Source organism: Nycticebus coucang, chromosome 5, assembly GCF_027406575.1.
Source record: "Nycticebus coucang isolate mNycCou1 chromosome 5, mNycCou1.pri, whole genome shotgun sequence".
In the NCBI taxonomy this organism is placed as follows: domain Eukaryota; kingdom Metazoa; phylum Chordata; class Mammalia; order Primates; family Lorisidae; genus Nycticebus; species Nycticebus coucang.
This window is the reverse complement of record NC_069784.1, coordinates 22126547-22149574: the sequence shown is the minus strand read 5'-3', so window position 1 is coordinate 22149574 and position 23028 is coordinate 22126547. Positions and strand designations below refer to the sequence as shown.

At 40.2% G+C, this 23028-nt stretch overlaps 2 protein-coding genes and 1 pseudogene across 10 annotated transcripts in view; 1 reads left to right on the top strand and 2 right to left on the bottom strand.

Moving 5' to 3' along the window:
* ZNF644 (zinc finger protein 644) overlaps positions 1-23028 on the top strand; it is a 155575-nt gene that overhangs the window by 16268 nt on the left and 116279 nt on the right. The window lies entirely within an intron of this gene.
* Positions 89-1031, bottom strand: LOC128585907 (tRNA-dihydrouridine(20a/20b) synthase [NAD(P)+]-like; annotated as a pseudogene).
* On the bottom strand, positions 3111-4418 carry LOC128585908 (RRP15-like protein). Its single transcript, XM_053591322.1, has 2 exons — positions 4325-4418; positions 3111-4065 (listed from the first exon to the last, which is right to left on the bottom strand). The coding sequence occupies exons 1-2, from the start codon at positions 4416-4418 to the stop codon at positions 3317-3319; spliced, it is 843 nt and encodes a 280-aa protein (XP_053447297.1). The 3' UTR covers positions 3111-3316.

The window sequence follows — 23028 nt, the reverse complement described above, 5'->3', positions numbered from 1 at the left end:
ATATAAGGTAAAAACCTAGATGTGACCACCTCTGGTTTCATGATAGGTATAAAATAAAATATATATTAAAATAATTTAGGAAGTCCAGTTAAATGCCATAATGGTCTGTAACGTAATCTAAGACTGCTGATGTGCTTGACAGAGCATTAAATACTCTTTTTTTCCTGCCTAGAAGTTATCTTTTCCATCATGTACATTAAATGTTGATGGAAACACATGTAAGGAGTTCCAAGTTCCACAGCAATGTCAACCCAGTCCCAGAGGCACCTCAGCTGGGTTTCCTCATATCCAGCAAACGTGGCTGCGTTTGCTAAGTGTCCTCTTGCAACCATCACACCATCTGTCCCAATATTCTGCCACACATTTTCTGCTTCTTTTAAGCTTCTGATGTCTCCATTAGCAATTACAGGTATAGACATATTCTCCTTAATTATTCTAATGGCATCATAGTGCACTGGCTGATGTCTTTCTTCAATAGTTCTTCCATGAACTGTGATCCAGGAAACTCCTGTAGCTTCAGCTTTTTGACAAAGATCTATAGTTCTTGAATGTTCATCATGGATCCTTATTTTAATAGAAATGGGGTTTCCCACTTGATTTCTTACTTGTTTCGCCATATCTTGAACAGGCTCTGGCTTGTTTATTAACCAAGCCGCATAACCTTCTGCCATTGCCCACCTCTGAGGACAATTACAGTTAATGTCTATTCCATTTGCATAAGGACAGATTATACAAGCATCATCAGATAAAAGACTTGCATCATTAGCAGCAAACTGGACAATCAGTGGGCAATCACCTTGGTTTGTGGTAAATTCACTGTCTCTGGCTTTTATAGATCTGACAAAATCAGTGGCAACTATCATTGTTGTATAACAAGTCACAACTGTATTTTCTTACTAGTGTTCTAAAAGCCAACTTTGAATATGGAACCATTGGAGCACAGACTTTTACCAGCTGCCCAGAATAAAACATTTCTATTGGATCTTTTTTCTTTCTTGACATATTGTGGTTTGTGTGCAATCACTCTTCATGAATACAAACTTGTTTCAAATTTGTCTTTTTGCTGTTCAGTCTTACTTCTTCATCAACTCTCCCTAATTCCCCACACTGTTGAGCCCCAGCAACTTTTTCTTCTCAAACTTTTCCCGTGGGATTTTATCCCAGGATTGCGAATCGAGGTGTAGGACAGATACGTAGAGCTATGCTACAACTCAGTCCGGCTTTCTGGAAGTGCAAAGGAAGCTCGCTTCGCCTCTGCAGCCTTGTGGCATGAGGCCCCTGTTCTCAGGTCTAATACTTGCTTTACAGGGACGATCTGACGCGGCGCGGTCATAGTCCTAGGCCGGGAGAACCGCTGGGAGCTGCAGCGAGTCGGTGGGGAGCGCTTCCCGGCTCCGGAGCCCAGGCCGGTCCCAGCCAGTGGCCGAGGGCTGGCGGGGCTGGGTCTGTTAATATTTTTTATTTCATCATGATTCAATCTTGGGAGGTTATATGTTTCCAGGAATTTATTTGTGTCATTTAGTTTTCCTAGTTTGTGGGTGGATAGTTATTCTTTCTTTTTTTTTTTTGTAGAGACAGAGTCTCACTGTACCGCCCTTGGGTAGAGTGCCGTGGCGTCACACGGCTCACAGCAACCTCTTAACTCTTGGGCTTACGCGATTCTCTTGCCTCAGCCTCCCGAGCAGCTGGGACTACAGGCGCCCGCCACAACGCCCGGCTATTTTTTTTGTTGTTGTTGCAGTTTGGCTGGGGCTGGGTTTGAACCTGCCACCCTTGGCATATGGGGCCGGCGCCCTACTCACTGAGCCACAGGCGCCGCCCTGGATAGTTATTCTTAATAGTCTCTGGTGATCCTCTGTATTTCTGTGGTATGAGTTCATTTGTAATTTTATTTGAGTCTTCTCCTTGATTGCTCTAACTAGAGATTTAATGATTTTATCTTTTCAAAGAACCAATTTTTCATCAGTCCTTTGCGTTGTTTTTCAGTCTTTATTTCATTTAGTTCTACACTGATCTTTGTTATTCTGTTAATTTGGGGTTTGGTTTGTTCTTGCTTTTCTCATTAATAGAAGTACATCATTAGATTATTAATTTGTAATCTTTCTACTTTTTTGATGTAGGCAGTTCTGTAAACTTCCTTCTTAGCACTGCTTTTGTTGTATCTCACAGGTTTCGATGTGTTTACATTTTCACTTGTTTCAAAAAGTCTTTGAATTTCTGTCTTACTTTCTTCATTGACCCAATGGTTGTTCATGTTGTTTAATACCATTTGTTTGTATAGTTTACAAAGTTCCTCTTGGTATTGATTTCTAGTTTTATTCCACTGTGGTCTGAGAAGATATTTGATTTTTCAGTTTTGAAAAATTTGTTGAGACTTGTTTTGTGGCCTAAATATATGGTCTATCTTAGAGAGCGTTCTGTATGATGATGAAAAGATGGGTATTCTGTAGTTGTTGGGTAGTATGATCTGTAAATGTGGTATCTGTTATATCCATTTGATCTAAAGTTCATTACACTCAGTGTTTCTTTATTGATAATCGGTTTAGATTATCTGCATAATGCTGTGTGCAGTGTTGAAGTCCCCCCACTGTTACTGTATTACTGTCTCACTCTTCATTAGTAAATGTTACATGAATCTGGGTGCTCCAGTGTTGGCTGTGTATTTATTTAGAGTTATTATGCCCTCTTGCTGAATTAATCCCTTTATATAATGCCTTTATATAATGCCTTTCTTTGCCTGCCTTTTTATTATTTGACTAAAAGTCTGATTTATCTGTGTATAACTACTCCTGCTTGCTTTTGGTTTCATTTGTTAGCATGGTATCTTTTCCACCTCTTTGTGTATCTCTAAAGGTAAGGTGAGTTCTTATAAACAGCGTATTATTAGATTATATTTTTAACCCATTCAGCCAATCTATATTTTTTATTTTTTTAATTTCAAAAAGTTTATTTTAATTATGAATTGTACTGCATTTCTGTAGATAATGGTCATTCTAAAACAACACATCAACAGACATGACCAATCTGTAAACATGTAATGATCCTGGCAAAAAGTATCTCTTGCTGGTTAAGCAGAAATATTTTTTTTTTACAATTGTTTTGTGGAATAATACTTAAAACTATACAAGAATTAAAAATATAATCTTAATACAATTTACATGAAAAGGGGGAAGACCAGTATTCTCCCTTTACCAAAGCTAATAAAAGTCTTTAGGCTTTCTTTCAAATGGTATCCTTATAACTCCCCAACTGTAAGAGAATGAAACATTTTTTGTAGGAGATAGCAAGTGATTGCAAATATGTCTCCTACATTGCTTTACGTATCAGAGTCGCTTGCAGATCCTGGTCTGCTGTCATCTGGCCCATCACTTTCCTTGTCCCAGTCTTTCATAGATGCTGCCATCATGAAATCATCACGTAGGGTAGTCCAACTTGTGCCCTCTTCTGATTTCCCTTCAGTCTGTTTGGCTTTTGAGCTCTTCCTAGTTGAACTCGTCTCATTTGTACTTCCATCCATTCCTCTCAAAACACTGATGAAATCTTTCTTGGAAAGAGCTGATACCAACTTAGCACGCCGCCTAACAGAACCTCCAGCTTCTTTAACCTTTTCATCAACATTTTTTTGATGTTTCTGAACAGCATTAAATAATTGCACCACACCCCTTGTTGCAATTCTCTGAAGATTTCTCTCAGTTTCTTTGTTTTTGACAACATCTGGCTTTACTCTGCACATCATTTCCCACTCCAGCCTCTTATCACGCTGTTTTATTTTCTCTAGTCTTTCTTGTTTTAACTTTTCTTTTTCCTTTTCCAGCTCTTTGTTTTTGACCAAAATGGTGGGTTTACTTTTAGGGATTTTTTTGTTAAGGATTTTAGCCATGGCATTTGCCCATCCCATATTAGTCCCAACACTGGATTCTGCAGTATTTTCATTATAGGGTTCAACATCATCCTCATTGTCAGCTTCTCTTGCTTCATCATCAGAAGAAAAGCAATCCTTTTCTAATCCACAGCTTCCTTTGCTGTTGGAAGCGTCTTTGATCTCGTCTTCTAGCTCTGCTCTGGCTTCCAATTTCCTCTTCTTTTTTTTTTTTTTTTGGTAGAGACAGAGTCTCACTTTATGGCCCTCAGTAGAGTGCCATGGCCTCACACAGCTCACAGCAACCTCCAACTCCTGGGCTTAAGCGATTCTCTTGCCTCAGCCTCCCGAGCAGCTGTGACTACAGGCGCCCGCCACAACGCCCAGCTATTTTTTGGTTGCAGTTTAGCCAGGGCTGAGTTTGAACTCGCCACCCTCGGTATTTGGGGCCGGCGCCTTACAGACTGAGCCACAGGTGCTGCCCCAATTTCCTCTTCTTTGGATTCTTTTTCAGCTTTTTGCCCGCACTCACACGTGAGTTCTGAACGGCCGCAGACATCTTTCAACGACGGAAGCCCCAATCTATATATATATTTTTTTTATTGTTGGGGATTCATTGAGGGTACAATAAGCCAGGTTACACTGATTGCAATTGTTAGGTAAAGTCCCTCTTGCAATCATGTCTTGCCCCCATAAAGTGTGACACACACCAAGGCCCCACCCACCTCCCTCGTTCCCTCTTTCTGTTCCCCCCCATAACCATAATTGTCATTAATTGTCCTCATATCAAAATTGAGTACATAGGATTCATGCTTCTCCATTCTTGTGATGCTTTACTAAGAATAATGTCTTCCATGTCCATCCAGGTTAATACGAAGGATGTAAAGTCTCCATTTTTTTTAATGGCTGAATAGTATTCCATGGTATACATATACCACAGCTTGTTAATCCATTCCTGTGTTGGTGGGCATTTAGGCTGTTTCCACATTTTGGCGATTGTAAATTGAGCTGCAATAAACAGTCTAGTACAAGTGTCCTTATGATAAAAGGATTTCTTTCCTTCTGGGTAGATGCCCAATAATGGGATTGCAGGATCAAATGGGAGGTTTAGCTTGAGTGCTTTGAGGTTTCTCCATACTTCCTTCCAGAAAGGTTGTACTAGTTTGCAGTCCCACCAGCAGTGTAAAAGTGTTCCCTTCTCTCCACATCCACACCAGCATCTGCAGTTTTGAGATTTTGTGATGTGGGCCATTCTCACTGGGGTTAGATGATATCTCAGGGTTGTTTTGATTTGCATTTCTCTAATATATAGAGATGATGAACATTTTTTCATGTGTTTGTTAGCCATTCGTCTGTCGTCTTTAGAGAAAGTTCTATTCATGTCTCTTGCCCATTGATATAAGGGATTGTTGGCTTTTTTCATGTGGATTAATTTGAGTTCTCTATAGATCCTAGTTATCAAGCTTTTGTCTGATTGAAAATATGCAAATGTCCTTTCCCATTGTGTAGGTTGTCTCTTTGCTTTGGTTATTGTCTCCTTAGCTGTACAGAAGCTTTTCAGTTTAATGAAGTCCCATTTGTTTATTTTTGTTGTTGTTGCAATTGCCGTGGCAGTCTTCTTCATGAAGTCTTTCCCCAGGCCAATATCTTCCAGTGTTTTTCCTATGCTTTCTTGGAGGATTTTTATTGTTTCATGCCTTAAGTTTAAGTCCTTTATCCATCTTGAATCAATTTTTGTGAGTGGAGAAAGGTGTGGGTCCAGTTTCAGTCTTTTACATGTAGACATCCAGTTCTCCCAACACCATTTATTGAATAGGGAGTCTTTCCCCCAAGGTATGTTCTTGTTTGGTTTATCAAAGATTAGGTGGTTGTAAAATGTTAGTTTCATTTCTTGGTTTTCAATTCGATTCCAAGTGTCTGTCTCTGTTTTTGTGCCAGTACCATGCTGTCTTGAGCACTATGGCTTTGTAGTACAGACTAAAATCTGGTATGCTGATGCCCCCAGCTTTATTTTTGTTACAGAGAACTGCCTTAGCTATACGGGGTTTTTTCCGGTTCCATACAAAATGCAGAATCATTTTTTCCAAATCTTGAAAGTACGATGTTGGTATTTTGATAGGAATGGCATTGAATAGGTAGATTGCTTTGGGAAGTATAGACATTTTAACAATGTTGATTCTTCCCATCCATGAGCATGGTATATTCTTCCATTTGTTAATATCCTCTGCTATTTCCTTTCTGAGGATTTCATAGTTTTCTTTATAGAGGTCCTTCACCTCCTTCGTTAGGTATATTCCTAGGTATTTCATTTTCTTTGAGACTATGGTGAAGGGAGTTGTGTCCTTAATTAGCTTCTCATCTTGACTGTTATTGGTGTACACAAAGGCTACTGACTTGTGGACATTGATTTTATATCCTGAAACATTACTGTATTTTTTGATGACTTCTAGGAGTCTTGTAGTTGAGTCTTTGGGGTTCTCTAAGTATAAGATCATGTCATCAGCAAAGAGGGAGAGTTTGATCTCCTCTGCTCCCATTTGGATTCCCTTTATTTCCTTGTCTTGCCTAATTGTATTGGCTAGAACTTCCAGCACTACGTTGAATAGTAAAGGTGACAGAGGACAACCTTGTCTGGTTCCAGTTCTAAGAGGAAAAGCTTTCAGTTTTACTCCATTCAGTAAAATATTGGCTGTGGGTTTGTCATAGATAGCTTCAATCAGTTTTAGAAATGTGCCACCTATGCCTATACTCTTCAGTGTTCTAATTAGAAAAGGATGCTGGATTTTATCAAATGCTTTTTCTGCATCTATTGAGAGGATCATGTGATCTTTATTTTTGCCTCTGTTAATATGGTGGATAACGTTTATAGACTTGCGTATGTTAAACCAGCCTTGCATCCCTGGGATGAAGCCTACTTGATCATGATGAATGACTTTTTTGATGATAAGCTGTAATCTATTGGCTAGGATTTTTGCATCTATGTTCATGAGTGAGATTGGTCTGAAATTCTCCTTTTTGTTTGGGTCTTTTCCTGGTTTTGGTATCAGGGTGATATTTGCTTCATAGAATGTGTTGGGGAAGATTCCTTCTTCCTCAATTTTTTGGAATAATTTCTGCAGTACAGGAATAAGCTCTTCCTTGAAGGTTTGATAGAATTCTGGAGTGAAGCCATCTGGACCAGGGCATTTTTTGGTTGGAAGATTTTTTATTGTTTCTTTGATCTCAGTGCTTGAAATTGGTCTGTTCAGGAGCTCTATTTCTTCCTGGCTGAGTCTAGGGAGAGGGTGTGATTCCAAATATTGATCCATTTCTTTCACATTGTGAAATTTCTGGGCATAGAGTTCCTGGTAGTATTCAGAGATGATCTCTTGTATCTCTGTGGGATCAGTTGTTATTTCCCCTTTATCATTTCTGATTGAGGTTACTAGAGATTTTACTTTTCTATTCCTCATTAGTCTGGCCAATGGTTTATCTATTTTATTTATTTTTTTCAAAAAACCAATTCCTTGTTTCATTAATATTCTGAATGATTCTTTTGTTTTCAATTTCATTGATCTCTGATTTGATTTTGGATATTTCTTTTCTTCTACTGAGTTTAGGCTTAGATTGTTCTTCTTTTTCCAATTCCATAAGATCTCTTGTGAGGTTGTTGATGTGCTCTCTTTCTGTTTTTCGAATGTAGGCATCTAAAGCGATGAATTTTCCTCTCAAAACTGCTTTGGCAGTATCCCACAGGTTTTGGTAGCTTGTGTCTTCATTGTTGTTATGCTCAAGGAAGTTAATGATTTCCTGTTTTATTTCTTCCTGCACCCATCTGTTATTCAACAGAAGATTGTTTAGTTTCCATGCCTTTGGGTGGGGTCGAGCATTTTTGTTAGAGTTGAGTTCCACCTTTAGTGCCTTATGGTCTGAGAAGATACAAGGTAAAATTTCAATTCTTTTGATTCTGTTGATATTTGTTTTGTGTCCCAGGATATGATCAATTTTGGAGAATGTTCCATGGGGTGATGAGAAGAATGTATATTCTTTATCTTTGGGATGGAGTGTTCTATATGCGTCTATCAAGCACAGTTGTTCTAGGGTCTAATTTAAGTCTCTTATATCCTTGTTTAATTTCTGTTTAGAGGATCTGTCCAGCTCTGTAAGAGGAGTGTTAAGGTCCCCTGTTATTATGGTATTATCAGATATCATATTGCTCAGACTGAGTAAGGTCTGTTTCAAGAATCTGGGAGCATTTAAATTGGGTGCATAGATATTTAGAATTGAAATGTCTTCTTGTTGTAGTTTTCCCTTGACCAATATAAAGTGACCATCTTTGTCTTTTTTGACTTTAGTTGCTTTAAATCCACATGTATCTGAAAATAAGATTGCAACTCCTCTTTTCTTCTGAATTCCATTTGCCTGAAAAATTGTCTTCCAACCCTTGACTCGGAGCTTTAATTTGTCTTTTGAAGCCAGGTGTGTTTCTTGCAGACAGCAAATGGATGGCTTGTGTTTTTTAATCCAGTCAACCAATCTATGTCTCTTCAGTGGGGAATTCAAGCCATTAACATTTATTGAGATAATTGATAAGTGTGGTAGTATTCTATTCGTCTTATTTTGTGAGAGTCCATTGCTTAGTTTTATCTTTTGCATCAGTGTGGAGGTTTGGTTCTGTCCTTTAATTTCTGAGTTCTTACTTTGCTGCTGATCCATTGTGGTCGTCAGTGTGCAGAACAGGTTGAAGTATTCCCTGTAGAGCTGGTCTTGTTGTGGCGAATTTCCTCAATGTTTGTATATCCGTAAATGATTTGATTTCTCCGTCAATTTTGAAGCTTAGCTTAGCAGGGTACAGAATTCTGGGCTGGAAATTGTTCTGTTTAAGTAGATTAAAGGTAGATGACCATTGTCTTCTTGCCTGGAAAGTTTCATTAGAGAAGTCTGCAGTCAATCTGATGGATTTGCCCCTGTCGGTCAACTGGCGCTTACTCCTGGCAGCTTGCAGAATCTTTTCTTTGGTCTTGACTTTGGACAGGTTCATCACAATGTGTCTTGGAGAAGCTCGGTTAGAGTTGAGGCGACCTGGGGTCCGATAGCCCTCTGAAAGCAGTGTGTCAGAATCTTTGGTGATATTTGGGAAATTTTCTTTTATAATATTGTCTAGTATGGCTTCCATTCCTCTGGGGCATTCTTCTTCCCCTTCTGGAATTCCTATATGTTGGAACGCTTCATAAAGTCCCATAATTCTGACAGTGAACGTTCTGCTTTCTCTCTCTTCTTTTCTGCCTCTTTTACTATCTGAGTTATCTCAAAAACTTTGTCTTCTACCTCTGAAATTCTTTCTTCTGCATGGTCTAACCTGTTGCTGATACTTGCCATTGCATCTTTAAGTTCCCTAATTGACTGTTTCATTTCCTTCAGCTCTGCTATATCCTTTTTATATTCTTCATATCGTTCATCTCTGATTTGATTCTGTTTTTGGATTTCCTTTTGGTTATTTTCCACTTTATTAGCAGTTTCCTTCATTGTTTCCATCATTTCTTTCATTGTTTTCAACATGTGTATTCTAAATTCCCTTTCTGTCATTCCTAACATTTCTGTATAGGTGGAATCCTCTGCAGTAGCTACCTCATGGTCCCTTGGCGGGGTTGTTCTGGACTGGTTCTTCATGTTGCGTGGAGTTTTCTGCTGATTCTTCCTCATGAGTGATTTCTTTTATCTGTTTCCTTGCCCTAATTTTCCTTTCACTTCCTCTTGCTCTTTAAGTTCTCGTGCCTGTGGACTAAGGGTTACAGGACCAGAAGGGGTTAGAAGGTTTAAGTGCAAAAAAGGGATGAAAGAAAGGAGGACTGAGTGACAAGAAAAAAAAAAAAGAAAAAATAGAGAAAGGAGAGGGGGTGGGTAAAAGGAATATTGACAAAAAGAAGAGAGCCACAGAAAGAGGGAGACAGAGCAATATAGGCGTACAGTAGGGTACTTTGATACAACCTTAAAAAAAAAAACCCCACCTTCTGGGGGTGCCCAGTTGGGTGGTTCCCTTGAGGTCAGCAGCTCTTTGCTAACCTGATCAGACACAGTACCCCACCTCCACCAAGTAGAGAGGAAAGAAAAAAATGCTATAAATCAAACCAAAACAAGCAAACAGAAAACTACGGGATAAAATTGGCTGGAAAAACCAAATAATAGCGGTAGAAACACTAACAAAAATGAAGTTTTAATTATTGAAATAGGCAGCAATGGGAAATTATAATTAAACTAGAAAGAATGAGAAAGAAAAAGGATCTGTATGGAAAAGGTTGAATTTAAAAAACAAAACAACAATCCACAACATCTAAATAAACAAGAAAAACAACCAAACCAAAAAAAAAAAAAAAAAAAAAAAAGAAAAGAAACACAACCAAAAACAAAGCAGTATGTATATGTTATTGAATATTGTCTGGGCAACACATGGTCTTCTGGGGTATGAGATGTTAATCACAGTTCTGATACGATTGGAGGCTGCTAGTTTCTCAACCCCCAGCAGGTAGACACCCTAAATCTCTCTTCAGCCCACTTAAAAGGCACTTTGAACTTGTTCACTTACTGAGCAGAAGCTTTCTCAGGGAAGTGCTTTGTTGCTGGAATCACTGCTGAAGTGGCTATCCACTTACCCTGTGTGTCAAAACTGGTCTCCCTCTGCCCCCGAGGGTTAGGGCTGCAAGGCGGCTCAGACCCCACCCTTAGGTTACTTGGTCGCTGGGTTACCAGCTCCCACCCAATTCCAGCTCTGCGACTCTGAGGGCGGAGCTTGCCGGGGCAGATCGCTCACAATGTCTGCCTGTGACCCAGAGCCAAACACCATTAGCTCCGTCTGGCTCAGCGGCTCAGACTGGCGCCCTAGACAAAGGCCAAAGTTCTCCGCATTTCCGCTCAGGCTCTCCCCAAGGCAATTCAGCTGAGTGCCAAGTCCAAAGACACCAAAACAGTTCACAGGTAAGGCCTTTCTGGTTTGCAGTCTCGCTGCTACTGAACTTACAGTTGCGGGCGGGTTTAGACGGATTGAACACACGCGACCACTTGCCGGTTTTCTACTGTTTTAGTCCTCCTCTTGGGGTCCAGAAGTCTCTTGCTGACTCCCTGTATCCTCTCAGGGGTGATGATAGGCAGATCCCAGCAGCCAGAGACGCCTGGAGTCCTATCTCCCCAGACTCACGGTGCCCAGATGCAAGGAAGCTGCTACTCGGCTGCCATCTTGCTCTGCCTCCCCCCAATCTATATTTTTTAAGTGGTGCATTTAATATAATTATATTTAAGGTTAATGTTGATATGTGAGGCTCTATTCCCATTATATTAATAAGTTTTTATAGTTGTCTTATGATTCTTTGTTTCTTTTTTTTTTTTTTTTGTAGAGACAGAGTCTCACTTTATTGCCCTTGGTGGAGTGCCGTGGCGTCACACGGCTCACAGCAACCTCCAGCTCTTGGGCTTACGTGATTCTCTTGCCTCAGCCTCCCGAGCAGCTGGGACTACAGGCACCCTCCACAACGCCCGGCTATTTTTTTTGTTGTTGTTGCAGTTTGGCCGGGGCTGGGTTTGAACCCGCCACCCTCGGTATATGGGGCCGGCAACCTACTCACTGAGCCACAGGCGCCGCCCTCTTTGTTTCTTTTTCTATTTGTCAATATATAGTTTGGTGGAATTCTGTACAACATATAATTAGATTACAGTTTTTCCCTTTTATTAAGGCACATACACACATCATGAATACATTTATGCATTTTGGATGACACTTGTTTTTTTCTTTCTGCAGTTTTTGGCTGGTGCTGGGTTTGAACCTGCCACCTTTAGCATATGGGGCCGGCGCCCTACTCCTTTGAGCCACAGGTGCCGCCCTTTAGATGACATTTTTAACCCATTCAGCCAATCTATATCTTTTAAGGGGTACATTTAATATTATAATATTCAAAGTTAAGGTTGATATGTGAGGCTTTGTTCCCATCATTTTATTAATTTTTATAGTTGTCTTTGTATAATTCTTTGTTTCTTTTTCTTTTTGTCCATATGGTTGGAGGAATTCTGTAGTGGTGCAGTTTGATTCCTTTTTCCTTTGCGTGATTGCTTTACCAGTGAATGTTACACTTTGATGAGCTCTAATGATGATGAATGTTGTCTTTTTTTTTTTTTGAATGCTGTCTTTTTGCTTCCAAGTTTAGAATTCCCTTGAGCATTTCTTGTAATGAGGATCAAGTGGTGACTAATTCCTTTTGGCATTTCTTGTGTGGGAAAGAGTTTATTTCTCCTTCATTTATGAAGGGTAATCTTGCTGGATGTAATATTCTTTGCTGGCTGTTCTTTTATTTTAGTGCTTTGAATATGTCGTCCCATTCTCTTTGTAAAGTTTCTACTGAGAAGTCTACTGTTAGCCTGATGGGGTTTCCTTTAAGATAACTTTTTCTGATTTTAGAATCCACTTTTTCACTGTGACTTTAAATATTCTGATTATGATGTGGCCTGGTGAAGTTCTTTCTGCATTGTATTTGCTTGGGGATTAGTCAGCCTCTGGTGTCTGGACTTCGGAAAATTTCTTGCTAGACTTGGGAATTTTTTATCTATTATTTCATTAAATAGGTTTTCTATATCTTCTTATTTCTCCTCACTTTTAGAAAGTCCAATAAGATAAATTCAGTCACTTTATGTTGTTTCCAAAGTCTCAAAGGCTTTTTTCCTTTTTTTATTTTGGACTGTCCAGGATGAGTTTGTGAATTGTCCAGTCTCATATGATTACAGTTATGATGGTTATTCTAGGAAAAGGTGCAGGCTCTATCAAAGTGGTGGAGTAAGTGAAAAGATGAAATAGGATTGTAGTACGTGAGAGGGGTGAAGAGAATTTCTAGGATGATGGTGAAGGATGATGGTCAGGTATGTAGTTTGCTAGTGCTTTCTCCAAATCTGTCAGTTGTTTTTTATCCTTTTAACAAGATATTTTAGAGAGTAAAGATTTTCATTTTGAAGTATTAATTTATCAAATTTATAAATTAATACTAATTTATAGTATAATACTAGTCTCACTATGTCATCCTTGGTAGAGTGCTGTGGTGTCACAGCTCACAGCAACCTCAAACTCTTGGGCTCAAGCAATTCTTCTGCTTCCACCTCCCAAGCCAGACAACAATGACAGCTGCAACAAAAAATAGCTGGGCGTCATGGCAGGCTCCTGTAGTCCCAGGTATTTGGGAGGCTGATGCAAGAGATCCTTGCGTGGAACTATGATATATTTAGAGGGATTACAGAAGGTGTATAGAGTGTCATCATTTTCTTAAGTAGGAGTCATTTGGATCCAAAGTAAAGAATTAAGATACAAGTTTAAATATATTGTTTAGTAGGTAGTGTTTTTTTTTTTTTTTTATAAAAAGGCTTATTTGATTTATAAAACATGCTTTTGTGTGATTTTGATGAATTAAAATGAAAAAAGGGAATACTACAGTGTAAAGCCAGCACCTTACTAAGAGGAAAATTCAAAGCCTAAAATACTATATTGAGAATAGTGCATGGAGAAAAATGTACAACTTAAATATTAAAAAGTGAGCACCTGCTTAATCATCACCCTTTAGGAGGAATTAAAACATTGGCTAGATCCCCTCTCAGCTACCTTACAATTAAACCTCTTTCTCTTAGATTACCATCCTGTCTTTTATGGTACTCATTTTTTGATTTGTATTTTTTACTTCCTGAAAAGTGTGTGTGTCTTTGAGACAGTTTCACTGTTGCCCTTGATAGAGTGCTGTAGTGTCATAGCTCACGGCAATTTCAATCTCTTGGGCTCAATTGATCCTCTTGCCTCAGCCTTCCAAGTAGGTGGGATTACAGGCATCGGCCACAATGCCCAGCTATTTTTAAAGATGGGGTCTTGCTTTTGCTTAGGCTGGTCTCAAATTTGTGAGCTCAGGCATTCCACCTGCCTGGGCCTCTCAGAGTGCTAGGATTAAAGGTGTGAACCACTGTGCCCAGCCTGATAGTTTATTTTTGAACTGTTTTTTCTTAAAAAAAATTATTTTTATTACAAATCAATGTGAGGGTACAATTAGGTTACAATGTTTGCATTTGTTAGGAAAAGTCTCTGTTGTAGTTGTATCCTGCTCCCCAAAGATGTTCCATATACCCTTACATTGTGCCAGATGTTCCATATACCCTTACATTGTGCCCACTAAGTGGGAGCACACCCATCCCCCTCACTCCTTCCCTCTTTCCCGTTCCACCTCTCCCCCCCCACCACCAATCTTGAATCAAATTTTTTCCCATTATGCTGGCATGTATTATATCTTCTACTGGCTTCATATTAGTATTGAGTACATTGGATACTTGTTTTTCCATTCTGTTTATACTTTACCAAGAAGAATGTGTTTCAGCTCCATCTAAATTAATACAAAAGATGAAAGTCTATTTTTTTTTTTTTGGTAGAGACAGAGTTTCACTTTATTGCCCTCAGTAGAGTGCAATACTGAGATGAAATTAATACAAAAGATGAAAGTCTATTTTTTTTTTTTTTTTGGTAGAGACAGAGTTTCACTTTATTGCCCTCAGTAGAGTGCTGTGGTGTCACACAGCTCACAGCAACCTCTGACTCCTGGGCTTAGGTGATTCTCCTGCCTCAGCCTCCCGAGTAGCTGGGACTACAGGCGCCCGCCACAATGCCCGGCTATTTTTTTGTTGCAGTTTGGCCGGGGCTGGGTTTGAACCTGCCACCCTCGGTATATGGGGCTGGCGCCCTGCTCACTGAGCCACAGGTGCCACCCGAAAGTCTATTTTTTATTTTTGAGACAGAGTCTCAAGCTGTCATCCTGGGTAGAGTGCTGTGACATCACAGCTCACTGCAACCTCAAATTCTTGGGCTTAAGCGATTCTCTTGCCTCATCCTCCTGAGTAGATGGGACTATAGGCACCCGCCACAACCTCTGGCTATTTTTATTTATTTATTTATTTTTTTATTAAATCATAGCTGTGTACATTGATGTATTCATGGGGCATCATTCACTAGCTTCACAGACCGTTTACCAAGTTTCACATATACCCTTATAAGATGCACTGCTGGTGTAATCCCACCAGTCCCCTTCCCTCTACCTACCTCCCCCCTTCCTCCCCTCCCTTTCCCCCTTCCCCCTATTCTTAGGTTGTAACTGGGTTATAGCTTTCATGTGAAAATCCTAAATTAGTTTCATAGTAGCGCTGAGTACATTGGGTACTTTCTCTTCCATTCTTGAGATACTTTACTAAGAAGAATATGTTCCAGCTTCATCCATGTAAACATGAAAGAGGTAAAGTCTCCATCTTTCTTTAAGGCTGCATAATATTCCATGGTGTACATATACCACAATTTATTAATCCATTCGTGGATTGATGGGCACTGTGGCTTCTTCTATGACTTAGCAATTATGAATTGGGCTGCAATAGACATTCTAGTACAAATATCTTTGTTATGATGTGATTTTTGGTCTTCTGGGTATATGCCCAGTAGAGGAATTACAGGATTGAATGGCAGATCTATTTTTAGATCTCTAAGTGTTCTCCATATCTCTTTCCAAAAGGAATGTATTAATTTGCATTCCCACCAGCAGTGCAAAAGTGTTCCCTTTTCTCCACATCCGTGCCAACATCTCTGGTCTTGGAATTTTGTGATATAGGTTAATCTTAATGGAGTTAGATGGTATCTCAAAGTAGTTTTGATTTGCATTTCTCTGATGATTAAAGATGATGAGCATTTTTTCATATGTCTGAAGGCCGCGCGCCTGTCTTCTTCAGAGAAGTTTCTCTTCAAATCCCTTGCCCAGCCTGCGATGGGATCCCTTGTTCTATTCTTGCTAATGCGTTTGAGTTCTCTGTGGATTCTGGTTATATTAAACCTTTGTTGGAGACATAACCTGCAAATATCTTCTCCCATTCTGAAGGCTGTTTGCTTGCTTTATTTACTGTGTTCTTGGCTGTGCAGAAGCTTTCTAGTTTGATCAAGTCCCAGTAGTGTATTTTTGAAGCTGCTTCAATTGCCCGGGGTGTCCTCCTCATAAAATACTCGCCCAGACCAATTTCTTCAAGGGTTTTCCCTGCACTCTCCTCTAGTATCTTTATACTTTTCATGTCTTAAGTTTAAATCTTTGATCCAGTGAGAGTCTATCTTAGTTAATGGTGAAAGGTGTGGGTCCAGTTTCAGTCTTCTGCAGGTTGCCAGCCAGTTCACCCAGCACCATTTGTTAAACAGGGAATCTTTTCCCCACTGAATGTTTTTAATTGGCTTGTCAAAGATCAAATAACGGTAAGTAGCTGGATTCATCTCTTGGTTCTCTATTCTGTTCCAGACATCTACTTCTCTGTTTTTGTGCCAATACCATGCTGTTTTGATCACTATCGATTTGTAGTATAGTCTGAGGTCTGGTAGCGTAATTCCTCCTGCTTTGTTTTTATTTCTGAGTAATGTCTTGGCTATTCGAGGTTTTTTCTGATTCCATATAAAACGAAGTATTGTTTTTTCAAGATGTTTAATAGGGATTGCATTGAAATTATATATTGCTTTGGGTAGTATGGACATTTTAACAATGTTGATTCTTCCCAGCCATGAGCATGGTATGTTTTTCCATTTGTTAATATTTTCAGCTATTTCTTTTCTTCGAGTTTCATAGTTCTCTTTATAGAGATCTTTCACGTCCTTCGTTAGGTAAATTCCCAATATTTCATCTTCTTTGGCACTATTGTGAATGGGATAGAGTCCTTAACTGTTTTTTCAACTTGACTATTGCTGGTATATATAAAGGCTACCGATTTATGCATGTTGATTTTGTAACCTGAGACGCTGCTGTATTCCTTGATCACTTTTAAGAGTTTTGTAGTAGAGTCCCTAGTGTTTTCCAGATATACAATCATATCATCTGTGAAGAGCGAAAGTTTGATCTCTTCTGACACTATATGGATACCCTTGATCGCCTTTTCTTCCCTAATTGCGGTGGCTAAAACTTCCATTACAATGTTAAAAAGCAATGGAGACAATGGGCAACCTTGTCTGGTTCCTGATCTGAGTGGAAATGATTCCAATTTAACACCATTCAATATGATATCGGCTGTGGGTTTGCTGTAGATGGTCTCTATCAGTTTAAGAAATGTCCCTTCTATACCGATTTTCTTAAGTGTTCTGATCATGAAGAGATGCTGGATATTATCAAAAGCTTTTTCTGCATTGATTGAGAGAATCATATGGTCTTTGTTTTTTAATTTGTTCATGTGCTGGATTACATTTATAGATTTACGTATATTGAACCAGCCTTGAGACCCTGGGATAAAACCAACTTGGTCGTGATGTATAATTTGTTTGATGTGTTGCTGGATTCTGTTTGTTAGGATGTTGTTGAATATTTTTGCATCTATATTCATTAGTGATATTGGTCTATAATTTTCTTTTCTTGTTGGGTCTTTTCCTGGTTTGGGGATCAGGGTGATGTTTGCTTCATAGAATGTGTTGGGTAGTCTTCCTTCTTTTTCTACCTTTTGGAACAGGTTGAGTAATATAGGTACTAATTCCTCTTTAAAGGTTTGGCAGAATTCAGATGTGAAACCATCTGGTCCCGGGCTTTTCTTTTTAGGGAGGTTTTGTATGGTTGATGCTATTTCTGAACTTGATATGGGCCTGTTCAACATTTCCACTTGATTCTGGCTAAGTCTCGGAAGGTGACGTGCTTCCAAGTATTGGTCAATTTCCTGCAGATTTTCATATTTTTGAGAATACAGTTTCTTGTAATATTCATTAAGGATCTTTTGGATTTCTGAGGAGTCTGTTGTTATTTCATCTTTGTTGTTTCTGATTGATGAGATTAGAGATTTTACTCTTTTTTTCCTGATTAGGTTGGCCAAAGGTTTATCTGTTTTATTGACCTTTTTGAAAAACCAGTTTTTTGATTTATTGATCTGTTGTATTATTTTTTTGTTTTCAATTCATTTAATTCTGCTCTAATTTTGGTTATTTCCTTTCTTCTACTGGGTGTGGGGTTGGAATGTTCTTCCTTTTCCAGATGCTTGAGGTGTCGCATTAAGTTGTTAACTTCCTCTCTTTCCGTTCTCTTGAAGAAGGCTTGCATTGCTGTAAATTTCCCTCTTAGAACTGCCTTTGCTGTGTCCCAGAGGTTATGATAGTTCGTGTCGTCATTGTTGTTTTGTTCCAAAAAGTTGGTGATTTCTTAATCTCATCTCTGACCCAGCTGTCATTCAGCATAAGGTTATTTAACTTCCATGTTTTTGTATGAGTATGCAGATCTTGTTGTTACTCACCTCAGGTTTTATTCCATGATGGTCCGAGAAGATGCAAGGAATAATTTCTATTCCTTTAAATTTACTGAGGTTAGACTTGTGATCTAAGATGTGATCGATTTTGGAGTAAGTTCCATGGGCTGATGAGAAGTATGTGTATTCAGTTTTGTTGGGATGAAATGTTCTGTAGATGTCTGCTAAATCCAAATGTTGGATGGTTAGGTTTAAATCTAAGATTTCTTTGCTCAGCTTCTTGTTGGAGGATCGATCCAACACTGTCAAAGGAGTGTTGAAATCTCCAACTATTATGAAGCTGGAGGAAATCAAGTTGCTCATGTCTGTTAGAGTTTCTCTTATAAATTGAAGTGCATTCTGGTTGGGTTCATAGATATTAATAATTGATATCTCATCATATTGAGTATTACCCTTAACAAATACGAAGTGACCATTCTTGTCCTTCCTTACTTTTGTTGGTTTAAAGCCTATTGTATCTGCAAATAAAACTGCAACACCTGCTGTTTTCTGATTACCATTTGCCTGAAATATGGATGACCATCCTTTCACCCTGAGTCTGTATTTGTCTTTTAAGTTAAGATGTGACTCTTGTATGCAACAGATATCTGGCCTGAGTTTTTGTATCCAGTCAGCTAACCTATGCCTCTTTAGAGGACAGTTTAAGCCGTTCACATTAATGGAGAATATTTGTAAGTCTGGTAAAGTTTTGGGTATCGAGTTTTTCAAAAGTCCAGTGGGCATTTTTAATCCTTTCGCCAGTGTGGAGATTGGAGTTTGATCCGAAATTTCTGAGTGAGTTTACTTTTGTGGTATAAGATTGGGTTGGTCATTATGGAGGATAGGTCTGAGAATATCCTGAAGAGCTGGTTTGGTTATGGCAAATTTCTTCAACATATGAATGTCATTAAAGTATTTAATTTCTCCATCATAAATGAAACTCAGTTTAGCTGGATACAAGATCCGGGGTTGAAAGTTATTTTGCTTTAGGAGATTAAAAGTCGTTGACCACCCTCTTCTGGCTTGAAAAGTTTCAGTAGAGAGATCTGCAGTCATTCTAATATTCTTCTCTTTGAAGGTAATGGTTTTCTTTCTCCTGGCAGCTTTGAGGATTTTGTCCCTCATATTAACTTTAGTGAAGTTAATTATGATATGCCTTGGGGATGTCTTATTGGGGTTGAGTCGTGCTGGGGTTCTGAAGCTGTCCGCTATCTGAATTTCAGAATCTCTAGGCATGTCTGGAAAATTCTCTTTCATAATTTTATGCAGAAGGAACTCTGTGCCCAGCGAGGCCACTTCATCTGTTTCTGGACCTCCTATGATCGGATATTCGCCTTCGAATTAACCCAGAGCTCTCTGAGAGAATGATCCATTTTTCTTCCTCTTTGAGAGTTTGGGAGCGTTCAAAGGCTTTATCTTCGATGTCAGAAATCCTTTCTTCTGCTTGCTCCATTCTGTGGCTGAGGGATTCTACTGTATTTTTCATATCTTTGAGGACTGCAAATTCTTTCTTCAGTGTGTCTAAGTCTTTGGTGGTTTTGTCTTTAAATTCGTTAAATTCTTGAGACAGCTTTTGAATTTCTCCTCGAATTCCTAATTCCACTTTGTTAATCTTGTCTGCAATCCAAATTCTGAATTCAATTGCTGACATCTCAGCCAGTTGTTTATGAATGGGATCTTCAATTGCATCTGCCATATCTTTCCTTGTGGGGGTTGATCTATTCTGGTTATTCATGTTACCAGAGTTTTTCCGCTGATTCCGCCCCATGGTTGTTTTACTCCCTCTGATTTTTTCCCCTGGGGCTTTGTGGAGGGCCTGTACAGTGTTGTGGCCTGAGAAACTGGGGCCCTGTCCGGTGTGGTGGGGCTAAGTGGTTCTGTCTTGTGTGCAGCTGGTTTCTGTTCCACCCTAGTGAAACAGATACTCTGGATTGAAGTCTCAGCTGTGGAGAAATATCAGCAATTAAGTCACCCCACTCCCCACCTGCAAACAATTAAAAGAAAAATCAAACCTTCCTACCACCCTGCACCCAGGGCACCACCTGATTTGTCCTCAGGCGATTGGTTCAGTTCAAAAAGTCCAAATCAATTGTCTCAGTCTGCACCTGTCTCGGGTGAGAGAGTTTAAGAGGTCTCTGGGAACTGGATCACAGGGGTCTGGTGACTACTCTGGTGTGGCTTGCTCCAGTGCTGCGTGGAGTCAGGAGGAGCCACCCAGCCAATAGATCAGTCTGGGAAGGTTGATGCCTCCTTCCCCACCTTGCACTGCTGTCACACCCAGTCACTGATAGCCGTGCAGTTGGCTGACCAAGTTGCCTGTAGTGAATCGGTACTCCAGGAGTTTGCACCTGCCTGAATCACAAGGAAGTCTGCCAGGCCACTGCGCTCTGCCTCTCTCTAGCAGGAGGAGGTGAAGCCTGACAACCTCAGGCGCTTGATGAAGGTTGTGGAGTTTTCACTCAGGTCCAGTCTCGCCCCTGATTAATGTTACTGACAACAGAACAGAACAACACTGTGGTTCTCCTGCAGAAGAGAAGCTGAATTGAGCTCCAAATCAGCTTGTCTTTGCTCCTGTATTGTCTGTAGGCTGAAGATTCCCTGAAGGCCAGGTGCGTCTTAGGTTTAGTAAGGCGGACCTCTGGGTCAGCCCCGCCCTGGGAGTTTCCCCGGTTTGCAAGTTGGAATAGCCTCAGGGAAATCCTATACTCAGAGTCTCTGGTTGCCCAGGGAGACGGGGTGTGGCTTAAGAATATTCGGTAGTAAGCCGTATTGCTAGCAAAAGAGGGCTGCTGTTCCATGGCTCAGGCAACTGCTGCTCCGGTGTAGCTCCCTTCCGGCCAACCGTCCTCTCTCCGCTACTGTACCCTAGAGTCTGCACTGACCAGCTGCAGCCCAGCACTGTCTACATCCCTCGAGCAATCGCCCAAGAGTCTGGACCCCTGGGGGACAGGCCTCCAGACCTTGGAGCAAGAGCAGAGGGGAGCGCAGGGAGCGCTGGGAGCCTGGGGTTGCGGGCAGAGAACACACACAACTCTACACAGTTTTATGCCTGGCCCTTATTGTCACCAAAAGATGGCCGTCGCACTGTGCCTCAGGGAACTGCCACTCAGGTGCGGTCCCCTCTCCGCCAACCGGGACTGGCCTCCAGACCTCAGTGTGAGTAAAGGGGAGCGCTGGGAGCTCAGAATTCCAGGTAGAGACTATATACAGTTTATACAGTTTTATGCCTGGCAGGAGGATGCCGTGGCACCTAGTAGGGGAGGTAGGTCCAGTTTTTAGAGGGTCTCTCCCGTGGAGTGTAGTGGGAGGACCTTTGAACTCTGCCCGATTGTTTGTGGGCCACTCCGAGCCGTTCTCATGGGGGAGGGGATTCCCGTCTGCTTGGTGATGGATTTTGTACCTTTTGTTTGTATCCTTGTGGTCGCAGCTCACCTCAGCAGGGTTGTCGTGCGTTCTTCAACCTTCTCTCTTAGTGCAGCTCAAATCCACCAGGTTACTTGCTGAATTTTTGTCCTTTAACTCTCCTACTGGTCGGGAGCCTCTGTGGAAAGCTGGCTTCAGTCAGCCATCTTGTCTCCTCCTCCCCAGCTATTTTTTTTTGTTTGCAGTTGTCCTTGTTATTTAGCTACCCTGGGCTGGGTTTGAACCCGCCACCCTTGGTGCACGTGGCTGGCGCAGTAACTACTGTGCTACTGGTGCCGAGCCAGTCTGTCTTCTTTATAGCTGAATAATATGCTATGGTGTACATATACCACAGTTTATTAATCTGTTTCTGGGTTGATAGGCATTTATGTTGTTTCTCCATATCTTGGTAATTGTAAATTGAGCTGTGATAAAAAATCGTATGCATATGCCCTTATGATAAAATGTTGTTGTTTTTTTTTTTTTTTCCTTTTGGGTAGATGCCTAGTAATGGGATAGTGGGATCAAATGGAAGGTCTATTTTAAGTTCTTTGAGGATTCTCCGTACTTCTTTCCAAAGAGGCTGTTTTAGTTTGCAGTTCCACCAACAGTGTTAACATGTTCCCTTCTCTCCATATCTGTACAAGCATCTGCAGCCCTGGGACTTTGTGATGTGGGCTGTTCTTTTTGGGCTTAGGTGATATCTGAGGGCTTTTCTGATTATTAGGGACAATGAGCATTTTTTCAAATGTTTGTTAGCTAGTCATCTGTCTTCCTCAGAGAAGGTTCTGTTCCTATCTCTTGCCCAGTGATCTATGGGATTGTTTGCTCTCTTTTGTTGAGTTCTCTGTAGACTCAACCCTTTGTCAGATTCATACAATGCAAATATTTTTTCCTATTCTGAAGGTTGTCTATTTGCTTTACTTATCTCCTTAGCTGTGCGGAAGCTTTTCAGCTTAATTAAGTCCCACTTGTTTATTTTTGTTGTTGTGATTGCCACTGAAGTCTTCATAAAATCTTTCCCAGGATGACATCCTTAGGAAATTTTCCCATGTTTTCTAGGATTCTTTTTATTGTTTTATGTCTTAGGTTTAAATCTTTTTTTTTTTGTAGAGACAGAGTTTCACTTTATTGCCCTTGGTAGAGTGCCGTGGCGTCACACAGCTCACAGCAACCTCCAACTCCTGAGCTTAGGCGATTCTCCTGCCTCAGCCTCCCGAGTAAGGTTTAAGTCTTTTATCCATCTTGAGTCAATTTTTGTAAATGGTGAAAGATGTGGGCCCAGTTTAGTTTTTTACAGATAGTTATGCAGTTTTCCTAGCAGCATTTATTGAATAGGGATTCTTTTCACCAGTTTGTGCTTTTGTTTGGTTTATTGAAGATCAGATGGCGTTAAGAGACTGGTTTCATCCCTTGGTTTTTTATTCAGTTCCATATGTGATTCTTTCTATTTTTATGACAGTACCATGCTGTTTTCATCACTGTGGACTTGTAATATAACCTGGAGTCTATTA

What these genes read in the sequence shown, in the direction of transcription:
- LOC128585908 (XM_053591322.1), bottom strand. Translation starts at nt 4,418, where the DNA reads ATGTCTGCGGCCGTTCAGAACTCACGTGTGAGTGCGGGCAAAAAGCTG. An exon ending in GGGGCAGCACCTGTGGCTCA is followed by an intron (nt 4,066 to 4,324) that starts GTCTGTAAGGCG and finishes GGAAATTGGAAG; the next exon opens with CCAGAGCAGAGCTAGAAGAC.